The 22,482-nt window shown below is 43.0% G+C and overlaps 3 protein-coding genes across 9 annotated transcripts; 2 read left to right on the forward strand and 1 right to left on the reverse strand.

Moving 5' to 3' along the window:
• The first annotated feature begins 298 nt into the window (after positions 1-298).
• Positions 299-3,827, forward strand: LOC133917043 (sphingoid long-chain bases kinase 2, mitochondrial-like). 2 transcript variants are annotated; one of them, XM_062360988.1, is made up of 12 exons: positions 299-570; positions 660-736; positions 880-933; positions 1,018-1,077; positions 1,194-1,271; positions 1,403-1,449; positions 1,546-1,586; positions 1,940-2,024; positions 2,101-2,215; positions 2,310-2,432; positions 2,519-2,619; positions 3,250-3,827. In XM_062360988.1, exons 1-12 carry the CDS (start codon positions 417-419, stop codon positions 3,377-3,379), a joined length of 1,065 nt encoding a protein of 354 aa, XP_062216972.1. In that variant the 5' UTR covers positions 299-416; the 3' UTR covers positions 3,380-3,827. The 2 variants fall into 2 exon arrangements, with proteins under 2 accessions (XP_062216972.1, XP_062216973.1); XM_062360989.1 differs by lacking the exons at positions 880-933; positions 1,018-1,077; positions 1,194-1,271 and having other exon boundaries at positions 300-570.
• A 3,249-nt stretch (positions 3,828-7,076) lies between these two features.
• On the forward strand, positions 7,077-10,861 carry LOC133917044 (probable serine/threonine-protein kinase At1g01540). Its single transcript, XM_062360991.1, has 7 exons — positions 7,077-7,948; positions 8,559-8,663; positions 8,764-8,886; positions 9,807-9,977; positions 10,072-10,201; positions 10,297-10,506; positions 10,599-10,861. Exons 1-7 carry the CDS (start codon positions 7,227-7,229, stop codon positions 10,686-10,688), a joined length of 1,551 nt encoding a protein of 516 aa, XP_062216975.1. The 5' UTR covers positions 7,077-7,226; the 3' UTR covers positions 10,689-10,861.
• Positions 10,862-10,982: 121 nt separating this feature from the next.
• Positions 10,983-16,816, reverse strand: LOC133917045 (DET1- and DDB1-associated protein 1-like). 6 transcript variants are annotated; one of them, XR_009909562.1, is made up of 6 exons: positions 16,551-16,816; positions 15,897-15,954; positions 13,305-13,366; positions 13,066-13,209; positions 11,874-12,051; positions 11,582-11,836 (listed from the first exon to the last, which is right to left on the reverse strand). XR_009909562.1 is itself a non-coding variant. In XM_062360993.1 (5 exons), exons 1-5 carry the CDS (start codon positions 16,639-16,641, stop codon positions 11,531-11,533), a joined length of 384 nt encoding a protein of 127 aa, XP_062216977.1. In that variant the 5' UTR covers positions 16,642-16,816; the 3' UTR covers positions 10,983-11,530. The 6 variants fall into 6 exon arrangements, 5 of the variants coding, with proteins under 5 accessions (XP_062216977.1, XP_062216976.1, XP_062216978.1 ...); XM_062360993.1 differs by lacking the exons at positions 11,582-11,836; positions 11,874-12,051 and adding an exon at positions 10,983-11,559; XM_062360992.1 differs by having other exon boundaries at positions 11,581-12,051.
• Positions 16,817-22,482: the final 5,666 nt, after the last annotated feature.

Consider the following 22,482-nt stretch of genomic DNA (forward strand, 5'->3'; position numbering starts at 1 on the left):
AATATGATCGTATATGTTGGTTATTTTTGGATTTTTGCCCGTATCTTCCATCTGTCCCTTTAGAGCATAAAAGGTTGGACGCGTCGAAAGAAAGATCTTCATCTGAATTCTTAAAGTTTGTATTGCCAAGGCATGGCTTTAATTCAAATACCAACGGAACATTTGAATTCTGAAAGTTTCATGACAAACAAGAGTTTGATGTGCCCGATTTAGAAAACACGCCTACAGATAACTGGCTGCACATGAATCACCAAGCTCGAATTGAAGGCGCATTCCAAGTTTCACGTAGCCATGTGATTTTTGCAAATCCGCTTCGTCCAGCACATGGCGTACTACAGCAGTAGGCGGCGCCGCCACACGGCAGCAGCGTGCTTCCTTCTCTCGGGTCAAGCCGAGGATAAACCGCCAGCGACGCCATGGCCGCGCCAGCGATGCCGAGGCCGTCGCTGATCCTGCCGCGTGCCTCCTCGCACGCCCACTCCCAACCCACCGCCGCCGGTCTCACCTCCGACCGCGTCGCCGCCTCCCACCGCCGCCGCGGCGACTTCGTCTTCGTCGTCAACCCCTCCGGTACGCTCTTGCATCCCTCCTCCTCCCCGGTTGCCCTTACCAATTCGCGCGCTAAGCGCCGCTCGCTTCGCATGTACTCCACGGTGCAGGCGCCAATGGCCGCACGGGCAAGCAGTGGAAGCAGCTGCTCCCCCACCTCCGCACCCGCCTCGAGGACCAGTGCAACGTAAGCCGTCAGATCGCTAGATGATAAATTTCACTCTTGGAGTTGCAATTACCGTCTGAAACCGGGTTTGGTCTCAGATCCGGAGGTAACTCCGAGGTCTGACTCTCACAGAATGTTTTGATTTGTGGGTGTTGGCTGATCAGATTTGCGAGTGCATCACTTCGGGCCCGTCCCATGCCATAGATGTCACAAGGGAGGTGTGTGCATGTCTCCTTGTCAAGTACTAAGCTCCACTTGGCGCTTGTTTATTCTAAGCACTAGTAATCGTGTACTTACTGTAGGCTATAAAGAATGGGGCTGATGCCGTGGTCGCTGTTGGTGGCGATGGTACGCTTCATGAGGTATTCCTGTGTGTGGGGTGTTTGTACAACCATGTTAAAAACAGTTTAGTTTTTCTGACAATTGATATTCGGAGCGCATACGGTTACAGAGTTGAGGATATTAATTGGATATGTAGGTGGTGAATGGCTTCTTTTGGAAAGGAAGTCCAGTGCGTGCTCTAGATCGAGGGCCTGACCATTCAACAGCGCTTGGTGTGAGTGCCCGTGTACCCGATTAGATCACCCTTTTAGCTTTTAGATACTTAAACTATAAGAATGTTATGAGATGTTTGTTTTATGCACCGGGATTTGTTCAGTAGTGAAGTGCCTTGTTATTCTCTAACAGCTCATTCCACTTGGAACTGGATCAGACTTTGCTCGGACATTTGGCTGGTATTTTTGTTTTCTTTCCTGCATGATCTACATATGTCACGTTTATTTGCTAACCTCTATTTTCTTTAGATTGATGTTATTGTTTTAATAAACCAGGACAAATGATCCTCGTGACGCGATCGATCGAATCGTGAGAGGTTTCTTCCTTAAACTTTCTTCTTTTTTGTGGTTGAAGTGCTATGTACACCTTTGATGTTAATGGACGGACAATGGTGATTCGTCCCTTATTACCAAGTCAAGTACATGAATATGCAGTCAACAGAATAAAATGGTTCGGTTTTTGTGCCTCTGATTGCTGTATTCTTAGTTTTAAGAAAGACGGTAAACTTCTAGCCAAGCAAACAAAGAGATTATATGACATCTCTGTGCCTCTGCCCATCTTTTTATGACATTTGTAGAACTAAAGGCTGGATTATATAATTTCATTACTTGTTTACTCGATGGATTTGCAATCTCTACATCTGAGATCACAAGTGAATCCTTTTTGCAGGAGTAAAATCAAAACTAGACATAGGCATGATGGAGGGTCCAAACAGAGACCCACACTTCTTTGTTAATGTTGCTGATATTCATTTGTAAGTGAAAAATAACCATTTGAAACATGAACTTCAGTGGATGATTTGAAAAAAATAAAAAATGATACACCTGCAGGAGTGCTAAGGCAGGCTATTTTGCTTCTATGTACAAGAGATTTGGCAACTTATGCTATGTCTTTGGAGCTTTAAAAGCCTTTTGGGGACATAGTAATCGAGATCTGAGAATAAAGGTGTGCTTTGATTTATATTTCTTTTGGAAGATGAGTTTCATGTTTACAGGTTTTCTTTTGCTCACTCTAATTCAACTTCTCTTACCCTTGATAGGTTAATGGGGGAGAATGGAGAACCGTCCACAAAGTCACCGCCCTATGCATAGGAAATGCCAAGTACTTTGGCGGTGGTATGAAGATCACTCCAACAGCTGATCCCTTTAGCGGCAACCTTGAGGTAACTCAAATGCAAAATTTGTTTTTAAATTTTTTCAGTAAATGCTAAGACATTATATGCTTGCTAATCTGTATGGTACTTTATAGGTTGTTATTCTTCAAGATTTCAAATGGTACGACTTTCTTCTGAAGCTACACAGGCTGTATGGAGGCACACATCTCTCAGTGAATGGTGTGTCGTCAATAAGGTAAAAACAAACGTTGAATCTCATCTTGAAGGTTCTTTTGTTTGAGGAAGTAAGCATAATGAGAATAGCAATAATGAAATGATTCTGTGTCTTCTCTAAAATATATGAAATGATTCTGTGTCTTCTCTAATAATATATGAAATGATTCTATGTCTTCTCTTAATATATGAAATGATTCTGTTAGCTTGCATGATGTGACTTCTGTAAAGCTTTTGCCTTAACTGAAGACGCACAAAGTAGTACTGCAGATACCATATTGCTTTTTTTTTGCTCCGAAGGAAGGTAGTTGAACAGTTTCCTTGAAGAGGTCCACAGCTAGTAAATCTTGAAGTGGAAAGTTCTGCTTGTTGCGTTCTTGAAATCCTAAGAGTCATGGGCTACAATGCTATCTGGCTTCATGCAACTAATACCCTCTAGGGGTCTGAAACTGTTGTACCTAAGTTTATTTGGTATACGCTACAACCTATAGGTCAGATCATCTGACAGATCTTTATTATGTTGAGGAAGCTCTATTGCTTTCCTCCTGAACTGGGTTCTTAGTGGTTTGAGGCCTTTTCAAAACAAAGACCAGCACTAGAGGGCTGTTTTATTCATTCAATCTTCATCTAATTGATAATATTGTTTTTGCAGAGTTGAGTCAATCGAAGTAGTGGAGGTGACGCCTAATGGTGATATCTTTGTGCAGTCTGATGGAGAGCATTTCGGCTTTCTGACAACCAAATTTTCAGTTCTTCCTGGTGCAGTTAATTTCTTCTGCTAGATCACTATGCTCCTTCCTGTTGGACTGACAGAAGATGCATGATTCTTGGTCAACTCGCTCCGTGTACGCAGAGTAGCTCATAAGGTTCAAATTGGTTATACTGTTTTGAAATGATATGCCAATCGAGTTGCTCCACTCATCTTCTGGCAGTACATGAGACAAGTTTTGCCGTTCTGTAGCACGCCAGCACGTAGTTAGTGTACTTAATGCTGCACACCATGCTCGAGTTACCGCTGTTCGTAGACTGGCCGTAAAAAATTGATGACGGCAGGTGCACGAGTGCATTTAACTGTTGGATTATTCTAGCAGCAATGTAAATTTCACAGTGAGTTTGTGACCTCCTATACCATGTGGCAATAATACTGTTTGCCTGTTGCTCAACAACAGGAGGGACATGGTTAGCTGTAGTTTAAGTATCAAGTTAATGCATTCCCAACTTCCAATATTACGTACTCCTACCATTTGAACAAATTAACACATTGTACGAAGTAGTGTGACACAGATCACTGCATCACCTAGCATCTGTTGTTTGCTCTGCATGTGCGTTTTGTTTTGTAGTAATATGGATCGCGAGTAGTAATCTACTCCATTATAGGGCTGAGTTGTTCCGATTTTTCCATCTCACTTCCACAAAAAAAAAGTGTGACACCTTCGTCTCTGAACCGGAACCAAACTCTTCTTTGTTGTGAAGTGATTCCCGATCAGAATCTTTGCTGATTACTCGTGTCATACGCAAGGGATAATTTCTGTTGCTTGATAAATGAAATGCTCACCGGCAGAAAAAGCACCCTGCTCCCTGATGCCATGGCACCAAACTTTAAGCTCCTTTAACCTTGGCCATGACTTGACTTTATTCTTATTATCACATGGACGACTGACCTCGAGGCAACTTGTGGTAACTTTGGAAGTACAGCAGCTTTGGTTTTGAATGGTGACCGGTGAGAAGGAAGTTTTGTAACAGCTGCCTGCCTAGAGCAAAGAAATGGTTAGATCATCTTTAACTGTTTCTTATTAGTATTCATAATACTATTTTTAGTACTATAATGGTTTTTTTATAGTTTTTGTCATAAAGGGATTTTAAGATCATTAATTTTAGGATGGGATTATCTCTATTTTTTGTTAATGAATACATTTGAAGAAAAGTTATTAGAGAGGAGAGAAAATAAAGGGAATAAAAACAGAAAAGAAAATTAGAAAGGAAATGAAATAAAAAAATATGGTTGAAGATGATCTTGGACTACGGTATAAACTGGGACGCAGCATTTGGTGCTGCCGTGCTGATACATCGTCCGCGTACCCGTATTTTTGCGTTTGGACGCCATGATCAACTAGATTAAGCAATTCGTCGGCGTCGGCAGTGTCGACAAGCCGGGGGAAGCAGAGTTTGACTCAGCGGGGACGCTGTCGCCAATGAGCTGGCGAGACGCAGTGCCAATTCTTGGAGACGTCGCCAATTGCCAAGCCCCAGAGCGAGAGAGAGCATCCGATCCGACACTGGGCTACACGAGTAAGAAAACAACAGTGCGAGACCAAAATATTTTCGAAACATCTCATCCTCATGTCAAAACGAGGAGGAATCGCTAGCCGTACTGGCGACCACATCTTCCCGGTGCACGCGGCCATCTCAGCCCGGGCTGCCTGTCCCCGTGCCGCCGAGCTGTCACCGGAGCTATCTGACAGCCCATGCAAATCTTGGAAGCACACAGCACCTACCTAACCCTTCTCCAAAACCCAAATCGAGAAGAACCGGGTGGTCCATGGAGTGGCGAAGTAAAGCAAAATGAAAAGAGTGTAGGCTATAAGATTAGATCGAGTGGTGTATGGGTTTGAGTTGAGGGTACGTTAAAGATAAAATTCTAAAATTTAGCTATGATTTTTGTTTTTAATACATCCGCACCCTCTCTCTTCCGAATAGCTTCGTCCATGGGTCAAGTACAAGAAACTCAAAGAGAATTTAAGCTCCATTTGCGTGTATGGCATAGCTATGGATTATACAGACGCAGAGCTGTAAATCCTTGATCGTATTTAGATATTTTAGAGTTCATTCTTTTCATTTCTCTTAGAAGTTTCATGTCTGTGGTATTATATTTAATATGCCTTAGAGTAAATTTTACAAAACTACATATTTTAAGAGTTGTTTTCAATCTTTGTTTTTAACCTTATTACCATGACGATAGTATCTTATTTGTAGTTTTACAGTAGTTGTCAGCTCATAAAATAAATCGTCCGAGAGTTCATGTGACTACAAGTGGAACCTATTCGTCAGGTTAACAAGTATGCGATAAAATCTATAGTTCTATGATAAAATCGGTGTTAAATTTGTAGTTTTGTGAGACTGTTACTTAAATCTGTAATTTTACAATTTATAATAATTTTATCAAAGTATCTGTAGTTTTATGAGTTTCTGGACGGTCCGTTTCATGAGCTGATAGCTGCTATGAGACTGCAAGCGGGGTTTGATCATCATGGTAATGGGGTTAGGAATAATTCCTTAGAATCTGTAGTTTTGCGATAAAATCAGTACTAAATCTATATTTTTGCGACAATTTTATTAAAATATATGTAGTTTTGAGATAAAATCGATACTAAATCTATAATATCGTGAAACTATTATTTAAATCTGTAATTTTGAGATAAAATCGATACTAAACATATAATTTCGTGAAACTAGTAGACTACAGGTTGCAGAAATTGTCTAATAGCGTTGTTTTTTTAATGATATGGAGATTGCTACAGATAACAGCTGCCTACACCTTTATACATGCCCTAATTAGCTAATCAGTGCAAGGACCTTTTCTAAAGCAGCAAAGCCCACTCTTAATTTTCAGCACAATCTTGAGCCTACTCTTCAAGAAAATGACGAATCCATGGGGAGTGGAAGGAGAGCTTTCACACAATTCTTTTGCAAAAAGATTAAATTTCAGTGGCGCTCGCACTGAAGGAAATGAAGGACCACGCAGGCACAAACCATATCCGCACTGTCTTGCACCATTTATTCTTCCGAACAACCTTAAAACATCTATAAACTATAATAGTAAAACTGACATGTTAGTCGGTTGTGGAGCTTAAAATTTGGTAAATCTCTTAAGTAGTCATATATATATATATGTATATATATATTTATATGTAAGTTTAAAGTACGCTTTATAGTATTGGGTGTGATATGCGTTTAGGTCTGCATTCAAATACTACTTCCGTTTTCAAATATACGTTGTTTTAAAATTTTAATTTTATTTTTAAATAGATCTTGTTTTAGATTTTAAGGTGTTGTTTTACGAGAGTGATCACATTAAAGATTATTGGAAAGTGGAATTTTAATTTAATAAATGTGGTTGATTAATAATTTATATGCAATTAATTAATATTAAAGAAATTGAGAAAAATAAATATACCATACATAAAAAATTTATTATAACATTGTTCTTATATATAGAAGACTAAAACTATATTTAAAAAAGAACGGAGGCAATACCGAGATAACCCGTAGGCTTAAAAAAAACATATCCGCACTGTCACTGGGTCAGCATGACAACCGGGCCCACCTGTCATAAGAAGCGCGCCGATAAAGCAACCCAAGCTAACGGCCACCGCGGCACACTACCCCACTACCCCACACCCCACAAAAATACTATACCCACCCATCAAAACCTTCCCCCAACACGCTCCTTCGCCTTCGTCACGCACAGCTCTGCTCTCTCTCTTTCTCTCTCTCCCTCCCTCTCTCTCTCTCCCTCTCTCTCTCGGCTCTCTCTCTCTCTCGGTTCAAGTCGCATGCATATGTAAGCAGCAGGCAAGAATCCAAAGCGCAAGGGCTCTCTCCTCTTTGTTTCATCAGCTTCGGGCGGCGATGGTGGGGCAGAGGAGGCTGCTGGCCGAGGCGCCGCCGGGCCATCATCACAAGCAGGGCGCGACGCCGCCGACGTGGAGCGCGGGGTACCTCAACGGGTGGCTGTCACAGCCCACCGGGGTGTTCGGGCTCCGCCTCTGGGTGCTCATCGGCATCGCCGTCGGCGCCGCCATAGTGCTCGTGCTCCTCTCCATCTTCGTCTGCCTCTCCCGCCGCCGGCGCCGGCGCGACGACCTACTCGCCGCCAACCTCTACCCCGCCGACACCAAGCTTCTCAAGCAGCACCTGCAGCAGGCCACGCCGACCAAGGACATCCAAGAAATCGTCCGCCGGCAGCAGCAGCAGACGCCCCCTCCGGCGGCGCAGCCTGCGGTGCAGCTTGCCAAAGCAGAGACGCCGCCGCTGCCACAGCAGCAGAGGGCGCATGCGCCCGTGGTACCGGCAGCACCCACGCGGAAGACGCCCGGCAGCGGCATGTCGGCCACGACGAGCGGCGGGAGCGAGCGGGACGGGGCCACGCCAAGGAGCACCGGGAGCGCCGCGGGGGCGCCGGAAGTGTCGCACCTCGGGTGGGGCCACTGGTTCACGCTCCGGGAGCTGGAGGAGGCCACGGACGGGCTCGCCGAGGAGAATGTGATCGGGGAGGGCGGCTACGGGATCGTGTACAAGGGCACGTTGCAGGACTCCACCACGATTGCCGTCAAGAACCTGTTCAATAATAGGTAACTTTGTGTCTTCTTTCGTGGAAACTTCATGCTTATTTTGCTCATTTGAGCTTTCGATTTGAATTGGGCAGGAATCTGTTCGTTTTAGATGCATGCTGGTTCGAATTCTGAGTGGGTTGAATTAGGATGTAGGAACGTTCTTGCATTTGAGATGTTAAAAAGGGTAGTGAGTTTCTCCTTTTGCTTGATTTGATTTGGGGGGAAAAATTTAACTCTCCCTTTGCTGGTTCTTTCCCTGAATCGCATGATTGAGTGAGATGAAGACATGGGGTACGGCTAGATGAGTATAAGTTCTGCAAATATGTGGATTGGGATGTGAAATGACTATAATTGTGTTCTATTTCCAATTGAAGCAACGAGGAGTACAAGTTTACTGCTCTTGAGATGTTTTGCTGATGAAAGGTTGGTTTGTGGGGCTAAAGAACTTTCAAATTGCTACAATCATGACCTCTGTTTCTGTGCCAGTGTCCATTCGATTCTTCTCGACTTCTGTGACAGAAATTTAAATACTGCACAGCTTTCTAGGACTAGATCGCCGTTTCATTTCTCACCCCATTTCATTCTGCTTTCTGATAAAAAAAAACTCTATTTTTTCCTGCTTCACCAGGGGCCAGGCTGAGAAGGAGTTCAAGGTGGAGGTCGAAGCAATCGGTCGTGTTCGGCACAAGAATCTTGTTAGGTTGCTTGGCTACTGCGTAGAGGGTGCTTATAGGTACAATACAATCTCTTCGTCATTTTGTACTCCTAGTTTTCCTCAAGTTCAAATATCAGTTAATGGAAGCTTGATTCATATCGCTATTATGGTTGAACAGGATGCTCGTGTATGAGTATGTGGACAATGGTAATCTTGATCAGTGGCTCCATGGTGATGTTGGGGAAGTGAGTCCACTAACATGGGACATCAGGATGAACGTTATTCTTGCAACTGCTAAAGGGTAATGCTTCTTTTGGTGCTATGTACCAATTTCAGCGTACTTGGTGGTGTTAGTATTATTGCCAAATTTATTCTTGAGTTAATAGTTTTAAAAAACGAGATCAAGCCTAGGAGGAATTAGAAGATTTTTTATTAAGAAGAAATAGACATCCAAATTCGAGTTGAAAATGACTCAAATCTGGGTTGTTGGGGGTGTACATCCACACCTCACCCCCCATCAACTGAGTTTGTCTTGGTTCCTTGAGTTGATAGTTTAGCATATGTTGTATACTGGTTAATGTGTGTGACTGGAATTAAGATAACAAGCAAATGTAGGCCACAATAATTTAGATTTTAGAAGACGTCAGGAGCTAGCTGGCATGATTAGCTCTGTTCTGCTGCGGTACATGCGTCTTGGTTAGGGTAATGGAGCCTATTTAAGGTGAGATTTGTTGTCGATGGAACTCGGGTGCTTTGCTAGCAAGTTTGTTAGGACCTATTACTTGTCATGCACATATTCCCTTTTAAGAAGTTAGAGAAAGAGACAGCCGATTGCAACCTATGCCTAGCAGATATGCAAAATTATGTTTTTTTTAGTGTGCATGGAACTCATTTGATTATGGTTTTGAAAACAATTCGGATTTTCCAACCGTTTAATGGTTCTTTCTTTTTGCTTCCTGTTACCAGCTTGCTTTATTTTAATCAGAGCACAAGGGTTGTTGTGATTTGCTCATAAGCAATGCTACACTGTTTGTAAATACATACACTGCATCTTGATATTATGTTTACCGGTCAAAATCCGAACTCAAGTATCATGTGCTAAGCAAGCATCTTTGCCTGGAAGCAATATTGTCTTTGCTTAAACAACCACAGAAGTTCTTTTAAAAGATTGATATGATAGTGAAATATCTGAAAACTGACACTCAACTTCTACATACCCAGGCTGGCCTATCTTCATGAGGGGCTGGAACCGAAGGTTGTCCACCGTGACATCAAATCTAGCAATATTCTTCTTGACCAGCAATGGAATGCTAAAGTATCAGATTTTGGGCTTGCAAAGCTATTGTGTTCGGAGAGAAGCTATGTTACAACCCGTGTTATGGGAACATTTGGGTTAGTAGTGAGAGGCCTTCCATACAAATTGCTACGCAACCTAGTATACATGAAGCTAGATCTTGTCATTACTGAACTATTGGTACTGTTGCAGGTATGTGGCACCTGAATATGCCAGCACTGGAATGTTAAACGAGAGGAGTGATGTTTATAGCTTTGGCGTACTTATAATGGAGATCATCACTGGTAGATCTCCTGTAGATTATACAAGAACACCTGGAGAGGTTAGCGTAGTTGCCATCTTTTATAACTTTCTTTTTCCATAATATCGAGGTCTAGTGAAGCTAAATTCTACCGTATCTGTGTGACTTCTCTTCAGGTGAACTTGGTTGAATGGCTCAAGACCATGGTCGCTGAGAGGAAAGTGGAGGAAGTAGTGGACCCTAAGCTGTCCGCAAAGCCTTCTCCCAAAGTACTGAAACGGACACTTCTGGTTGCCCTTCGCTGTGTCGATCCTGATGCCAATAAGAGGCCTAAAATGGGGCATGTAATTCACATGCTCGAAATGGATGACCTACTATTCCGAGATGTATGTTTGATTCCTTAACCATTTTTCCGTCTTCCGTTTACTGAATAGTAGTAATCAGTTAATCACATTGTCAATCACATTGATATGTACAGGATAAGAAGCCCGGAAGGGATGCTCATCCTCAGACGTCAGACAGATACAGCTCCAAGGAGGATGGGGGCTTCAGCAAACGGTATAGATGATGAACAACGTGATACTACATCGGAATACGAGGTTGTATGGATTGTCATTAGATGCTAGCGATATTAACAGTGTTTTTTTGTTACATTCTTTTCCCCCTCATCCAATCTCATAACCTTGCTCTTTGATTGTATTATATGCGAGCATCATTCTATGACACTTGATACTCAAATTACACACAAGTGTAGCATGGTGTTGTGACTAACATGCCCGAGCCAATACTTGCAAAATTTTTGAAGGGATTCCACCTAATGCAAGTACGGCTTTGTCTAGTCCACTGCATTCTGTACCAATCCATTCCTGATTCCTCGCTGCTTTACTGCACTAAAAGAAGAAGAACCGACCCCTTCTTCTTGTACCCTACTGGTTACTGCTTTGCTGCCTGCACATGAGGTCACATGCCTGCATCTGAGCCTTTGTTTCCTTAAGATCGCCATTAGTTGGCTGCGTGCAGTGCTTGGAACTTTTATATTCTCCTGGCAAATGCTTTTGTCCACTATACTGCATCTGGTGATCAGTTTCATAGCATTTGGGTCAGGTTCTTGTCTCTTCGCCTTGTCTTGATCCACTCTTCTTTAGTCGGATGAGACTTTGATCAACTTTGAATAGTTTTTTTTTTCCCCGCGCACCAGCTACGGATCTGATGCCTATTAAACCTGATCACTGACAGAACTGAATTACTTGCAAGTGATGATCAGAACGCTCAACAGTTTCCTTCTGTGCAATGGGTTGTGAAGTAAAATGTCATGCTACAGGTCTGACGTCTGACCATCTCGTCTCCAATGTTCTTTGGCAGCAGAGAAGTCTCTTTCGTTTTCAACGGCTAGCTTGGAGTTGCTGTACTTCATAAATGTTCAGAGATGTTCTCTTCCTCTATATAAAAATGAAGAGTTACGGATGAGTCCAAAACAACGGCCTGAAGAATAGCCGAATCGACAACAGAAAAAAACAAGAGGACGAAACATCTTATCGCAAAAGGTTGTGAAATTGCTCGGCTGGCCCCCAGATTTCGCACGGCTGTTTCAAATAATTCTGCTGGGGCAGGACTGAGGATTCTGACGTGTTCGTCCCTTTCATTCCTTTGAGATAACGATGAGAGCCCATGCTAAAGCTTAATAGCATAGGACGTCTCTGAAAGTCGCAGATATGCCTACGTGGCTGCCACTACCTTCGTGACACATCAAAGCATGAAAAACAGGCACCAGCAGCACACGCAGTCGCCGTCCATGACTCCAATCCGTGAGATCTACGTCTAGCAGCGACCTGTGACTGTCCCCTTGAACGAATGAGCTGTTTGGAAATGGACCCGAATGGCACTGCATATTGCACTGTCCAAAATTCCAAAAATGCAGGCCTGTCCGCTAGCTATACCACTCCACGAAAAAAATATCGTTTCTGATATCGACATAATCACCAAATAGTGGTATAATATATTTACAAAATACCACTAAATAGTGGTATAATATATTTACAAAATATAACAAAGTTGTAGAAACTACTTTTCAAGACAAAAAACTAGCTATACCATTTTCAAAAGTTGAATCAAAATATTTAAAAATTTATCAATAATCAAAGTTTAAATATATTGACTATACGCCTACATTTATCACATTTATCGGTGCTAAGAAGTCAAGGAAGAGAGAATAAGTTAACACCAATACCAAGGGATATAGACATGGATGCAAAAAACAGATTATATGGCATTAATGCTAAGATTTGTTACTGATACTAACTTTATTTTAGTAATAAAATTAATTATTTTAAATCACCTCAGCACCCCTTTATACCCTTAACACCTGACCCAAGGGCTAAGGGATGCAAGTGATGTGATGCGTCCAACGAGGGGCAAAACAAACGCTGCGCCGAGCGGGCGCACGGTTCGCTCTCGCATGCAACGCGCAGCTTAGCTGGAGAGCAAATGCCGTACATGCCCGGCTGCCCCGACAACGACTCACGCAGCACGGGCACGCCGGCCTCGTCGAACAGACAAGCGGGCAAATACCCCAGAGGAATCCCCCTTGGTCTCACGAGACAACGACGCCGTTCTCAAGTGAGTCGCACAACGACGAGAGGGAGAGACGGATAAGAAAAGGGAACAAAAGGCGACGCGCGTGACCACGACTGACGCAGCAGCAGCTAGCACCAGCAGTAGTATAATCTGACAGGAGAAGAGGATTACAGAGGCAATGGTCACCGACAGCCTTTGAAAAGCTGCTGACGCGACGAAATTATGCACAATCAAAAGTACAAGTAGGGCCAGCAGTATGGGCATATTCATTTGCAGGAAAAAAAGACTGGACTAGTGCCATGTGAAATGTTCCGCACTCAAACTCAAGTTATGTAAATGCATGTAAGGAAGCTTTTTTTTTTTTATCATACGTGAGGGCGCAGGCTCCACCAAGCACACAGGTCGATTTAGCTTCTGGTATTCGACTGGCTTCCACCATCGGCAACAGGTCCCCTGGGCTGTTTGTTGTTGTTCTCCGGAGCTAGATTGTCCGGAGCAGCTCTCTTTGGCCTCAGCTAGAGTTCAGGATATGATTTTAAGCACAGGTTCTGTAGTGCTGTAATTTAATTTATAAAAAAAAACCTTGATGGAAGTCTAACTAGCAGCTCACCTTCTCCTCGGAATTTTGATAGAAGTGCCTCAGCAGGATGTTCCTGGACTCTGTTGTTATCACTGCAGTTCTAGGGCATGCAATGTCAGTTCTCAGTAAGCAGTGAAAATACAACAAAGATGATTTCCGTACAGCAGAGCAGAGGAAGGAATTGGACGCATCGAAGTGGATGAGTGCTCTAGAGGAATTAAAATTGAATAAAACTGAAAAAGATTATGAAGCAGTTTATTAAGCCTGGTCTACTATGAAGTATGGACATATCTGTAAACTAAGGGTCGTGCTATTTCTCACTCGACTGAAATCAGTGTATCCTTTACTCGACGTATTGTAGCCGTTGGATGAAGATCGGACGTCCGTCGAGTCGTCTTCAACCTCCCGATATGTTTCGCGTTCTCTCCCTTGCGCGTGAGCTCAGTTGCTCACCGCCCTGCCCTACCACCCTCCTCCGACCATCCCCGACAACGTCCCCGCCACCGGGCTTGCCTCCGCCACCCCGCCGCGCTAACCGAGGCCCCCGCCCTGGCGCTGGCCCACCGGAAGTCCGTCGCTTGCCCGGGGCAGGCAGCATCCCCGCCTCCTCCGCCCGGCCTGCCTCCCCCCCTGAACCCATTTTTAAGCCCGGCAGCCATTGGAGCATCCCCCAAGCCCCGAAACCCTGAAGTCCCCCAACCCTAACTCTGGCGTGGAGAGCATCGATTGTCGACTGCACAGTAGTAAATACGATAAACTAATGCACTCACAGGACATGTACAAGGAAAAAGGAACTGGCAGCTATACTGGTAACAATTTGTTTATATCTGCCACAGGTTGGAAATAAACTTTGCCACAGTAATTCCATGCAAACAGAAAGCAGAAATAGAATCTGCCAATATTTTTTTAGGGATCAACTCCATGCCTGTGATGAATGAACCAATGGCATGTTATTTAATAAATTTTAATCACCAAAAGTTTGTAGCAAAAGTCCGATGTACAGTACAGAATTAAGTATCCCTTTAGATGATTTGAATTCTTGAATTTTTCACAAATAACTTCTCCAAAAAAATGCTGTCGGACCTAGAAAAAGATACCTAATATGACATTTTTTTTGCTGGTACCTTTTGCTCCTTAAACAATAGCATATTTCTTCGATTTGTTATGTACAGTTGATAAGCAGTGCACAATGGTGTTTTCACTGACTACATGTGGAGGACATGGCTGGGCCAAAAGCCTGAATGCATAAGGACTTCTTTTGCTTTGGCATAGCCTGGTAAATGTTTAGGCGTACATGCTATAGGGATTGACAAACCAAAGTGTTTAAGCCAAAAAAACCTAATCGGTGTGATCATTAGGCTACTATTTATTATTCGATTGACCTAACTTACTCCTCTCAAGGACATCCCAGTTCTAGCGCTCTATGCAGATGGCATTTTCAACTGGAAGGCTCCAAATCTCCAATGGTTCAACTTTCCCGAGAAAGTCTTGATACACACTACTTTGAAGGCGTAACGTAATAAATGCATCTAATTGGCCTTTTGTTCCATTTTGATTCTTGAGCACCAACATCCCTGCTATATCCTGGCCCTTGAGGCACTACTTAACCTTCTGTTCTTCTTCCTCATGCTCCAATATTAAAGCTCGTTTGGAGATTAAGTATATAAATCAGTGTGATGGTCCTGAGGGACCTACATGACAGAACGGAAGGCAAACCAACTTAGCCATAATATATGTAAGCTACATATGGGACATACCAAGTGTAAAGATATCAAGAACAATGATCAACCATGGTGTCAATCTCAACTCTATTGAACTATTGTATTTGAGATGAACACTTACTACGCAGTAATTTGAATCAGCATCACAAATGGCTTTACTTTTTATATAACTAGAGGAATCATACCAATGTGCTGTCAGCCAATGTGTTTCAGGAAAATTAGGAAGCTTGCCTTCAGAACTTGGAATTTCCTAAATGTAACAGGAAACATTTCCTAATTGAGTTTTGAAGGTAAAACTTTAACACTGGAAAAGGGTCAGTACCAGGACATTTGCAGGAAAGAAAAAGATTGTATGAAATCCTATAGTCACAGCTGGTACCTGGTACTACTACCACTAGCAAATGGTAAATTGGCCAGCGAGGCAAGTAGTTATTGTACTGCAAATGGCTAAGACAACTACCGTTGAATTATCAATCGTATCTATTAGCTGCTGATTACCAGCAACAACGACGAATTTATGGACTATGGGTTCAGGTGAACATAGCACAGGCCATCATTTGAGTAGATAAGGTGTTCAGTACTTCAGTCACTGGCTGATATCACCATTTGCAACTTGCAAATCTTATGTACTCCGGGCCCAAAATCTTTTATTGCTAAACATGCTCCACTCCTGAAAGCAATGAGAGTCATCCGCCTACAGACCAAACAGTTCTGGAGACCTAATTTACAATATAGAAAGTTCATAGTACTACAATAATAGAAGAAAATATTTGTCGTTAATGTGAATGAGCAATTGCATGAGATCAATTACATGGAATGCATAATGAGGAAATCAAATAGGATACATTTACAAAAGGGAGCAGCACAAGATCAATGGTTTAACAACATGGAAAGGGGTTACCTTGATTGAGAGGCGGATCTGTCCTGTGAGTCGCAATGTAAGTGGTTGGTGTGACATTCTGATGAGAAACATGGGGGAAAAAACTACCATTAGCACCAAGTCAATCGAGTATATGGGTCATAGTATAAGTTGCTAACATGAAGTTCTGAAGAGAACAGAAAAATGAACAAATAGCATTAGCACCACGCCAACTGAATATATGCTTTGCAATGTGAGTGGCCGATGCGATGTTGTTCCGACAAGAAACGCGAAACAACTACTACCATTAGTCCATCGCACCACACCAACTGGATCTCAGGGTAGCCATGTGAAAAAAGCAAGACCTAAATGTTTAGTCATTGTGCACAAATTAAGCCCTCTCAAAATGAGCCAATTCTTGAACAGTTGAACTAAGACAAACAACCATACCCTCTATCTCCAGCAATCCAATCCATATCATCATTTCAGCAGATACGCACGAATGCACGATACAAGTACAAGACCGATTCCTGCTTCCTGCCCGGGCAGACAAAACTTCTCCTTGTTGATAACACAGCAGCTTACGGCAGCAGAGTCTAACTAAACTATTCGAGCCTATGCAAGGTCATCAAGAAGCATGGAGACAAGCAGTACAGTATACTACAAAGGAGATCGCCAAGAGGGGGATGTGCTGACCGACCGAGGGCTGGGCGGAGGGGTCGGCCGGGACGATCTGGCTGAAGTTGTGCGGGTTGTATGACGGCCACCCGCCCAGAGGGCTACCCATCGCTGCGCTGCCTCCGCCCTCTCCTTCTCTCTCTGGTTTATTCAACCGGAATCGTGGCGCCGTCTCCGACTCCGGCGATGTTCTTTGCTCCTCTCTTGCTTGGTAGTTAGCAGCCTGATACTGAAGGGCTCCTTTTCATTTTCGGGGAACGAGAGGGGCTGATGACAAATTTCGAGTCACTAACTTTTTTTTAAGAGGATCGAGCCACTCTGGGCCCTGCAGCGTGCACTCAACCCCTTTAGGCCCTCGTAATGCAAATTTTTTATTTTTTTTAAAATAAAAATGTAAATATATGTGTCTATTTTAAAAAATTACAGGTCTAAACTTTCCTATCTTTGGCAACATGTTTAAATATAAAAATATTGTGTTTCAATACTGTTAAAATTAAAAAATATATAGAAATAATTCTGAAAAATTCTAAAAAAATATGTTATGCATAACATGCTATCATCCAGTTCTAAAAAAAATTCTTGAAAATAAGACACTATTGGATATCTCTTGTTGGACGAATATAAGGCCCCAGCCCGTCCCGGAGATGGATCGCGAATAATAATCGCGATCCGGCCCAGTCTGTTCCAATGATGGGCGTGAATAGTAATCTCGATCCAGCTCAGCCCGTCTCGGAGATGGGTCGCGGACGAGTATAATCACGACCCGGCCGAGTGCATTTCGTGAACGGGTGATCGTGGCCCAGCTCGGTCTACTGACGGCGGTGACCATGTCGGATGCCGGAGGCCGCGCCGCCGACGAGCCAGATCGACCTGCAGACCGGCGTGGGCGTCCCCAAGCATCCTCGCCACCGTCCGACGGATCGATGGGCAAGGGTTGCGGCTTGCAAGGAAATTGAAAGACAAGGATCGTGGTCTCCTTCCTTGTATTCCTAGGTAGATACTAGTTCAGCTTAAGAGTCTCCATTAATGGTGACGCTGAACGAGTGAAAGTTGACAGCTATCCTATCCTGTTATAGCATATGACCAGCTCTCTATCTATGGAGAGCCGTTTTCTAGAAGCCGGTACAACTCGAAAATACATGTACATATTCACACCATTATGCACATGTACTCATACAATATCTATTAAAGATCGAAGATGCAGAAGTTAAAGATTAACAAAGTCATTATTGTCAACAGATATATCACCTAACATTGAAAGAAAAATTCAGTTTAGTGAGACATGTAAGAAGCTTGATAAGCTAAGAGTAAACTAGCTTTACTAACCACTCGAGCAGGGCTTGATTCTCTATGGACAGTTGTTGGGAGAGACTATAGAGTCCCGATTCGCCACCATTTGTCCAAAAGAAACAAGGAGACGGGTCTCTTTCCTTTGCATGAAACGGCTAATATTGCACAGATGCAGATCGTGACCTGTCGATTCTGAGTTCCTCGTCTCATTGCTCTCGTGGCGGCCTCCATCAAGGCGGGAGGGAGGCAATCACCAAAAGCCTGCACAATAGCATAGCCGGGGGGTGGGGTGGGGGGGGGGACATGGAGCTATATTGATCACAAGCTCAGCTATTCGACATGGAGCATCACGACATGGCATAGATGTTAGGTTTCAGAGCAACTTACGTCTCAGATAAGATGCGAATCATATCGATGAATTTAAGCTACGAGTGCAGAAGGTTCGTCAAGTGTAATTTCGACAGGAACATTCACTTGCAAATATCCTGATCTTTCCAGCTGATATGGATGAACTTTTCTGTTGTATGTGTAAGCTGATCAGGTTCGATAGCAACGGCTAATCGGTTGCATTGAAAAAGACGGCGACTTCTTCCAGCATGCGTACGTGCATCTTGTTGACAGGGTACGGTAATATTGCACGCAGGCATGCCACTATAAAATTTCATCGACTTTCGACTCTGCACAATCCGTATCATTTGAAGTGCCTCTTCTTTCCTATTCAGTCTGGCGAACTCAAAACCTTGTAGCTAGCTAGCTATATTTTGTGGCCTAATGACGCCAGGAGGAGATGATCTAAATATACAACAGACGCCACTGCAAAAGGTTGCCCTTTCTTTCTTGTATCGACTTGAAGTGCCGCATGCACGTAGTGTTCCTGGCCTAATCTTTCCTCGTATGTTAATCGATGACCTGCATACACGTAGTGTTCCTGGCCTAATCTTTCCTCGTATGTTAATCAATGACCTGCATAATTGTACATGATCTTAACCAAGTTCGGTAAAGCAAGTGCATCAAATGCTAAACAAATAGAGCATCCATTTCTTTTCTTCACTTATTTAAGATCATAACTGTCACCAATTGTTCAGTGTGATCAGCAGCAATTACTTTCACCAAAGATGTTCCTTCCTGCAGGCTGCAGACATACACGTACTCAGCAGAGAGTCACGCTACAACACTTCTGCAAAAAGGATGTCTTTTCTGACGTTGGCGCAGCATCTACCGGTAGGCTTGTAAGTGGGGCGGGCCGTGCCGCCACCCCATTGGACTAGCCCGCACCGTGAGCCCGCATAGCGCCGCAAATCAGCCCACTTCGATGAAGCGGGTCCATACGGGCAAGCCAGCAGTTCCAGCGGCACCGCGAGCCCGCGAAGCTGCACGAGAAGAGCCCCCGCATAGCACCATGGGAGAAGCCGCCGCCGCCCATGGCTGAGGCGGACCCTTGCCGCCGGCCTCCCCTGGCTCTGCTGCCTCATCCACCGCCCCAATCTCTTGCAAGCCCTCCATGGCCACCCTTGCTCATCAGGATCTTCCGCCAAGTCGGTCGTCTACGCGCCCTTCGCCACCAACCACGGTGTCGTGCTCCACCTCCTCCACTGTCGCCGCTCCTCCTCCTTCCTCTGCTGCCGTCTCATCGGTAATTTCTTGAATCTTCATTTGTAGTGGTGTGATGTCGTTCTTAATGTAGCATAGTAGATCTGCAGGGTTTCATGTGTTCTTTGGTCTATACACAGCTCTGAACTTGTGATAGTGGCTAACTTACTGCTTCATTTTGCAAGTGAAAATTCGCAACAGCGTCTAGAGCTTTTCCTCGCTTTTTCTCTCTGGCAAGATACCTATACATTATAACAAAAGACTATCATCAGTTGCAATTAACATACAGGGATCCACCTACTCAGAAAATGAGCCATGCTAGCTCTTACAATTGCTAGTCTTTTATTTCGTTTTCTTGAGATGGTGCATACATCTGAAATAATGTTGTTGCATACCTTACACACAAACGCATGAGAGGAGATTTTAACGTAGCAGATAGTTTGTCAGACTTTACCCACTGATTTCATTTCAGTAAGTCTTACAAATTATTCAGAATTTAGTGCCTGTGGAGTTATCAGGTACTAACTTCCATGTTGGAAAAAAAGATACTAACTTACTTGTCCTCAATGGCAAAGCGGAAGATCCCCAGGGGAATCAAGCGAAGGCACCAGATGCAAAACGGTTCAGCTCATCAATAATACCAATGGTCGTGAAGTCTCCAAGGATAAGGCTAATGTTGTCGCCAAGGCTTAGGTCTCCATCCCCAATCTTAATATCTTCTTCTCGCCAGAAAGCAAGTAATCCTAGTCATGGTAAGTATTGTAATCCGCTGCTACTATTTTGTTATAAAAAGCATATCTTTTGTGCAATATGCTTTCATGCCATTGTCTTGAAATATGCTTTCCATGCATGTGGTTAGAATCTTCACGTAAAAATAGAAGACGCAAACTTAGATCTGACATATGGATTGATTTTGAGCCTATATATGACAGTCAGACTCTTGTGCAAGCTAAGTGCAAGCATTGCAACAAATTATTCAAATCTACTCGAGATGTTGGCACAAGTGCTTTGTCGTAGGCACTTGGAAAGTTGTGATGAAAAAACTAGATTGGATCGTATGCTTGCTCAAATGAACTCTAATAGTGATGCTTCTTTGAAAGATTGGAAATTTGATCAAGAAGTATCTCGATTGGAATTGGTTAAGTTGATTGTTGTGCATGAAATGCTTTTTAGCTTAGTTGAGTACCCAAAATTCAGAAGCTTTATTGCTAGCCTAAATCCTTGGTTCACACTAGTTTCTAGAACTACCATCAAGGCTGATTGTGTTAGTACATATGAGAAAGGGAAGGTAGTTCTACGAGAGATTTTAAAGAAATCAACTTCTAGAGTTTCTCTCACGGCTGATTTATGGACCTCGAATCAAACTCTAGGCTATTTGTGTGTCACATGTCACTATATTGATGATGACTGGAGAATTCATAAAAGGATCATAAAATTTACTCTCGTAGAGACACCTCATGATGGTAGAATCATGTTTAATGCAATGTTGAGGAGTCTCCAGGATTGAAATATAGAAAATAAAGTCTTTGCATTAACATTAGACAATGCAACAATAAATGATTCTTTTGTGAGGTTATTGCAAGAAAATCTTGTAGCCTAGCGATTGCTGGTTTACAAAGGAGAATTATTTCATTATCGGTGTGCTGCATATGTCTTTAATCTCATAGCTCAAGAGGGTTTAAAGGCTATTAGTGGTACTACCTACAACATCCTAAAAAATGTAGAGTATGTTTAGAGTTTCTAAGCTCGTAAGTAGAGATTTAAAGAAATAATTGAGCAAGTGGGTATATATAAGAAGCACCCCCCTCTTGGTTCCCAAACCACACCTGCATCGCCAACCGTACCACCGGATGCTCCGCCCCCAAATCATGCACCGGCGAGAAGCTGCCGCCTCCGGTTGCATCGTCCTGGACGCATTTTTAAAGGCAAATGCCACCAACATCGAGAAGATTTGCCAGACAATCATTCAGATCAGCAGGTTAGCAATCATTCACGTGCGTAGTGTGCTGGCTCCTTCTAACAAAGGCCAGTGCTCGTGGTGGTCGTATCCAATCTACTCACTCAATCATGCATGCAAAATACAATCAGTGGTTAAGGCTTGTTATTCTTTAAAAAATCTCGGAGTCCTAAACATGCCAACGTCCCTTCGGTCAAAATAGGAGCCAAATTCTATGGGATTCGATTTATTTATAGATCCTCATATTTGTAATGATACGTGTCTATTTATTCTCTCAACTTTTTAGCTCAGCTATTATATCACTGTATAAATGGTATGAACGTAATCTCATAATGATATTTCTGAATAGAGTTATATAGAATTTGCTTTCATCATAATACACTCCAGATGAATACTATAGTACTACTGCTTAGTTAACTAAGATGTTTTTGGATTAGTTTAATTTACAAAAGTAATTTAAAAAATAAGCATTGTCTTTTTTGATCAAAACAATTAAACTACTGTTTGACCAAACTTAATAGAAAAATATTCATATCGTATTTAAGATTTTTTTGATTAGTTTAATTTACAAAATTGATTAATATTTCAACATTGTTCAACTCCATCGGGCTATAACAGCTTTCAGAATCTTCAGCGTTAAAAAAAAATTCACACAATGTGCTGCAGACATGCTACAGATCGAGCACGGACGCACGGACATCGATCTTTTAAAACCTACTATCAGAGTAGATAGCGGCGGAGCTTGTAGGAAATATCAGAGGGGATAAAGACAATGCTTATTTTTTTCTTATTAATAAAGACTTTGATTTGGGGAAATATAGCTAGCGTATCGGCACTTGCTAGCTGCTGCTTGCTACGTGCTAGCTTATGTTCACGGGTAGATAGCATGGGCCAGTCTTAGGACGAAACCTATCTGAAACAGAGAGGGCTATTAACCGTGTGTTTGGTTCCATGGATATGGCCATCCGGGAGATGGCCATCCTCTTTTCTCGTGTTTGGTTCGTTACATCGGGTGGATGGAGTGGCCACATGCACTAATATTCGGTCTAGATGATGGACGGAGATCTTGGAAAACGGCTGTACCGAGTGATCCCTAGTTAATTATGCAGGACT

The sequence above is a fragment of the Phragmites australis genome, chromosome 4 (genome assembly GCF_958298935.1).
Source record: "Phragmites australis chromosome 4, lpPhrAust1.1, whole genome shotgun sequence".
NCBI classification, from domain to species: domain Eukaryota; kingdom Viridiplantae; phylum Streptophyta; class Magnoliopsida; order Poales; family Poaceae; genus Phragmites; species Phragmites australis.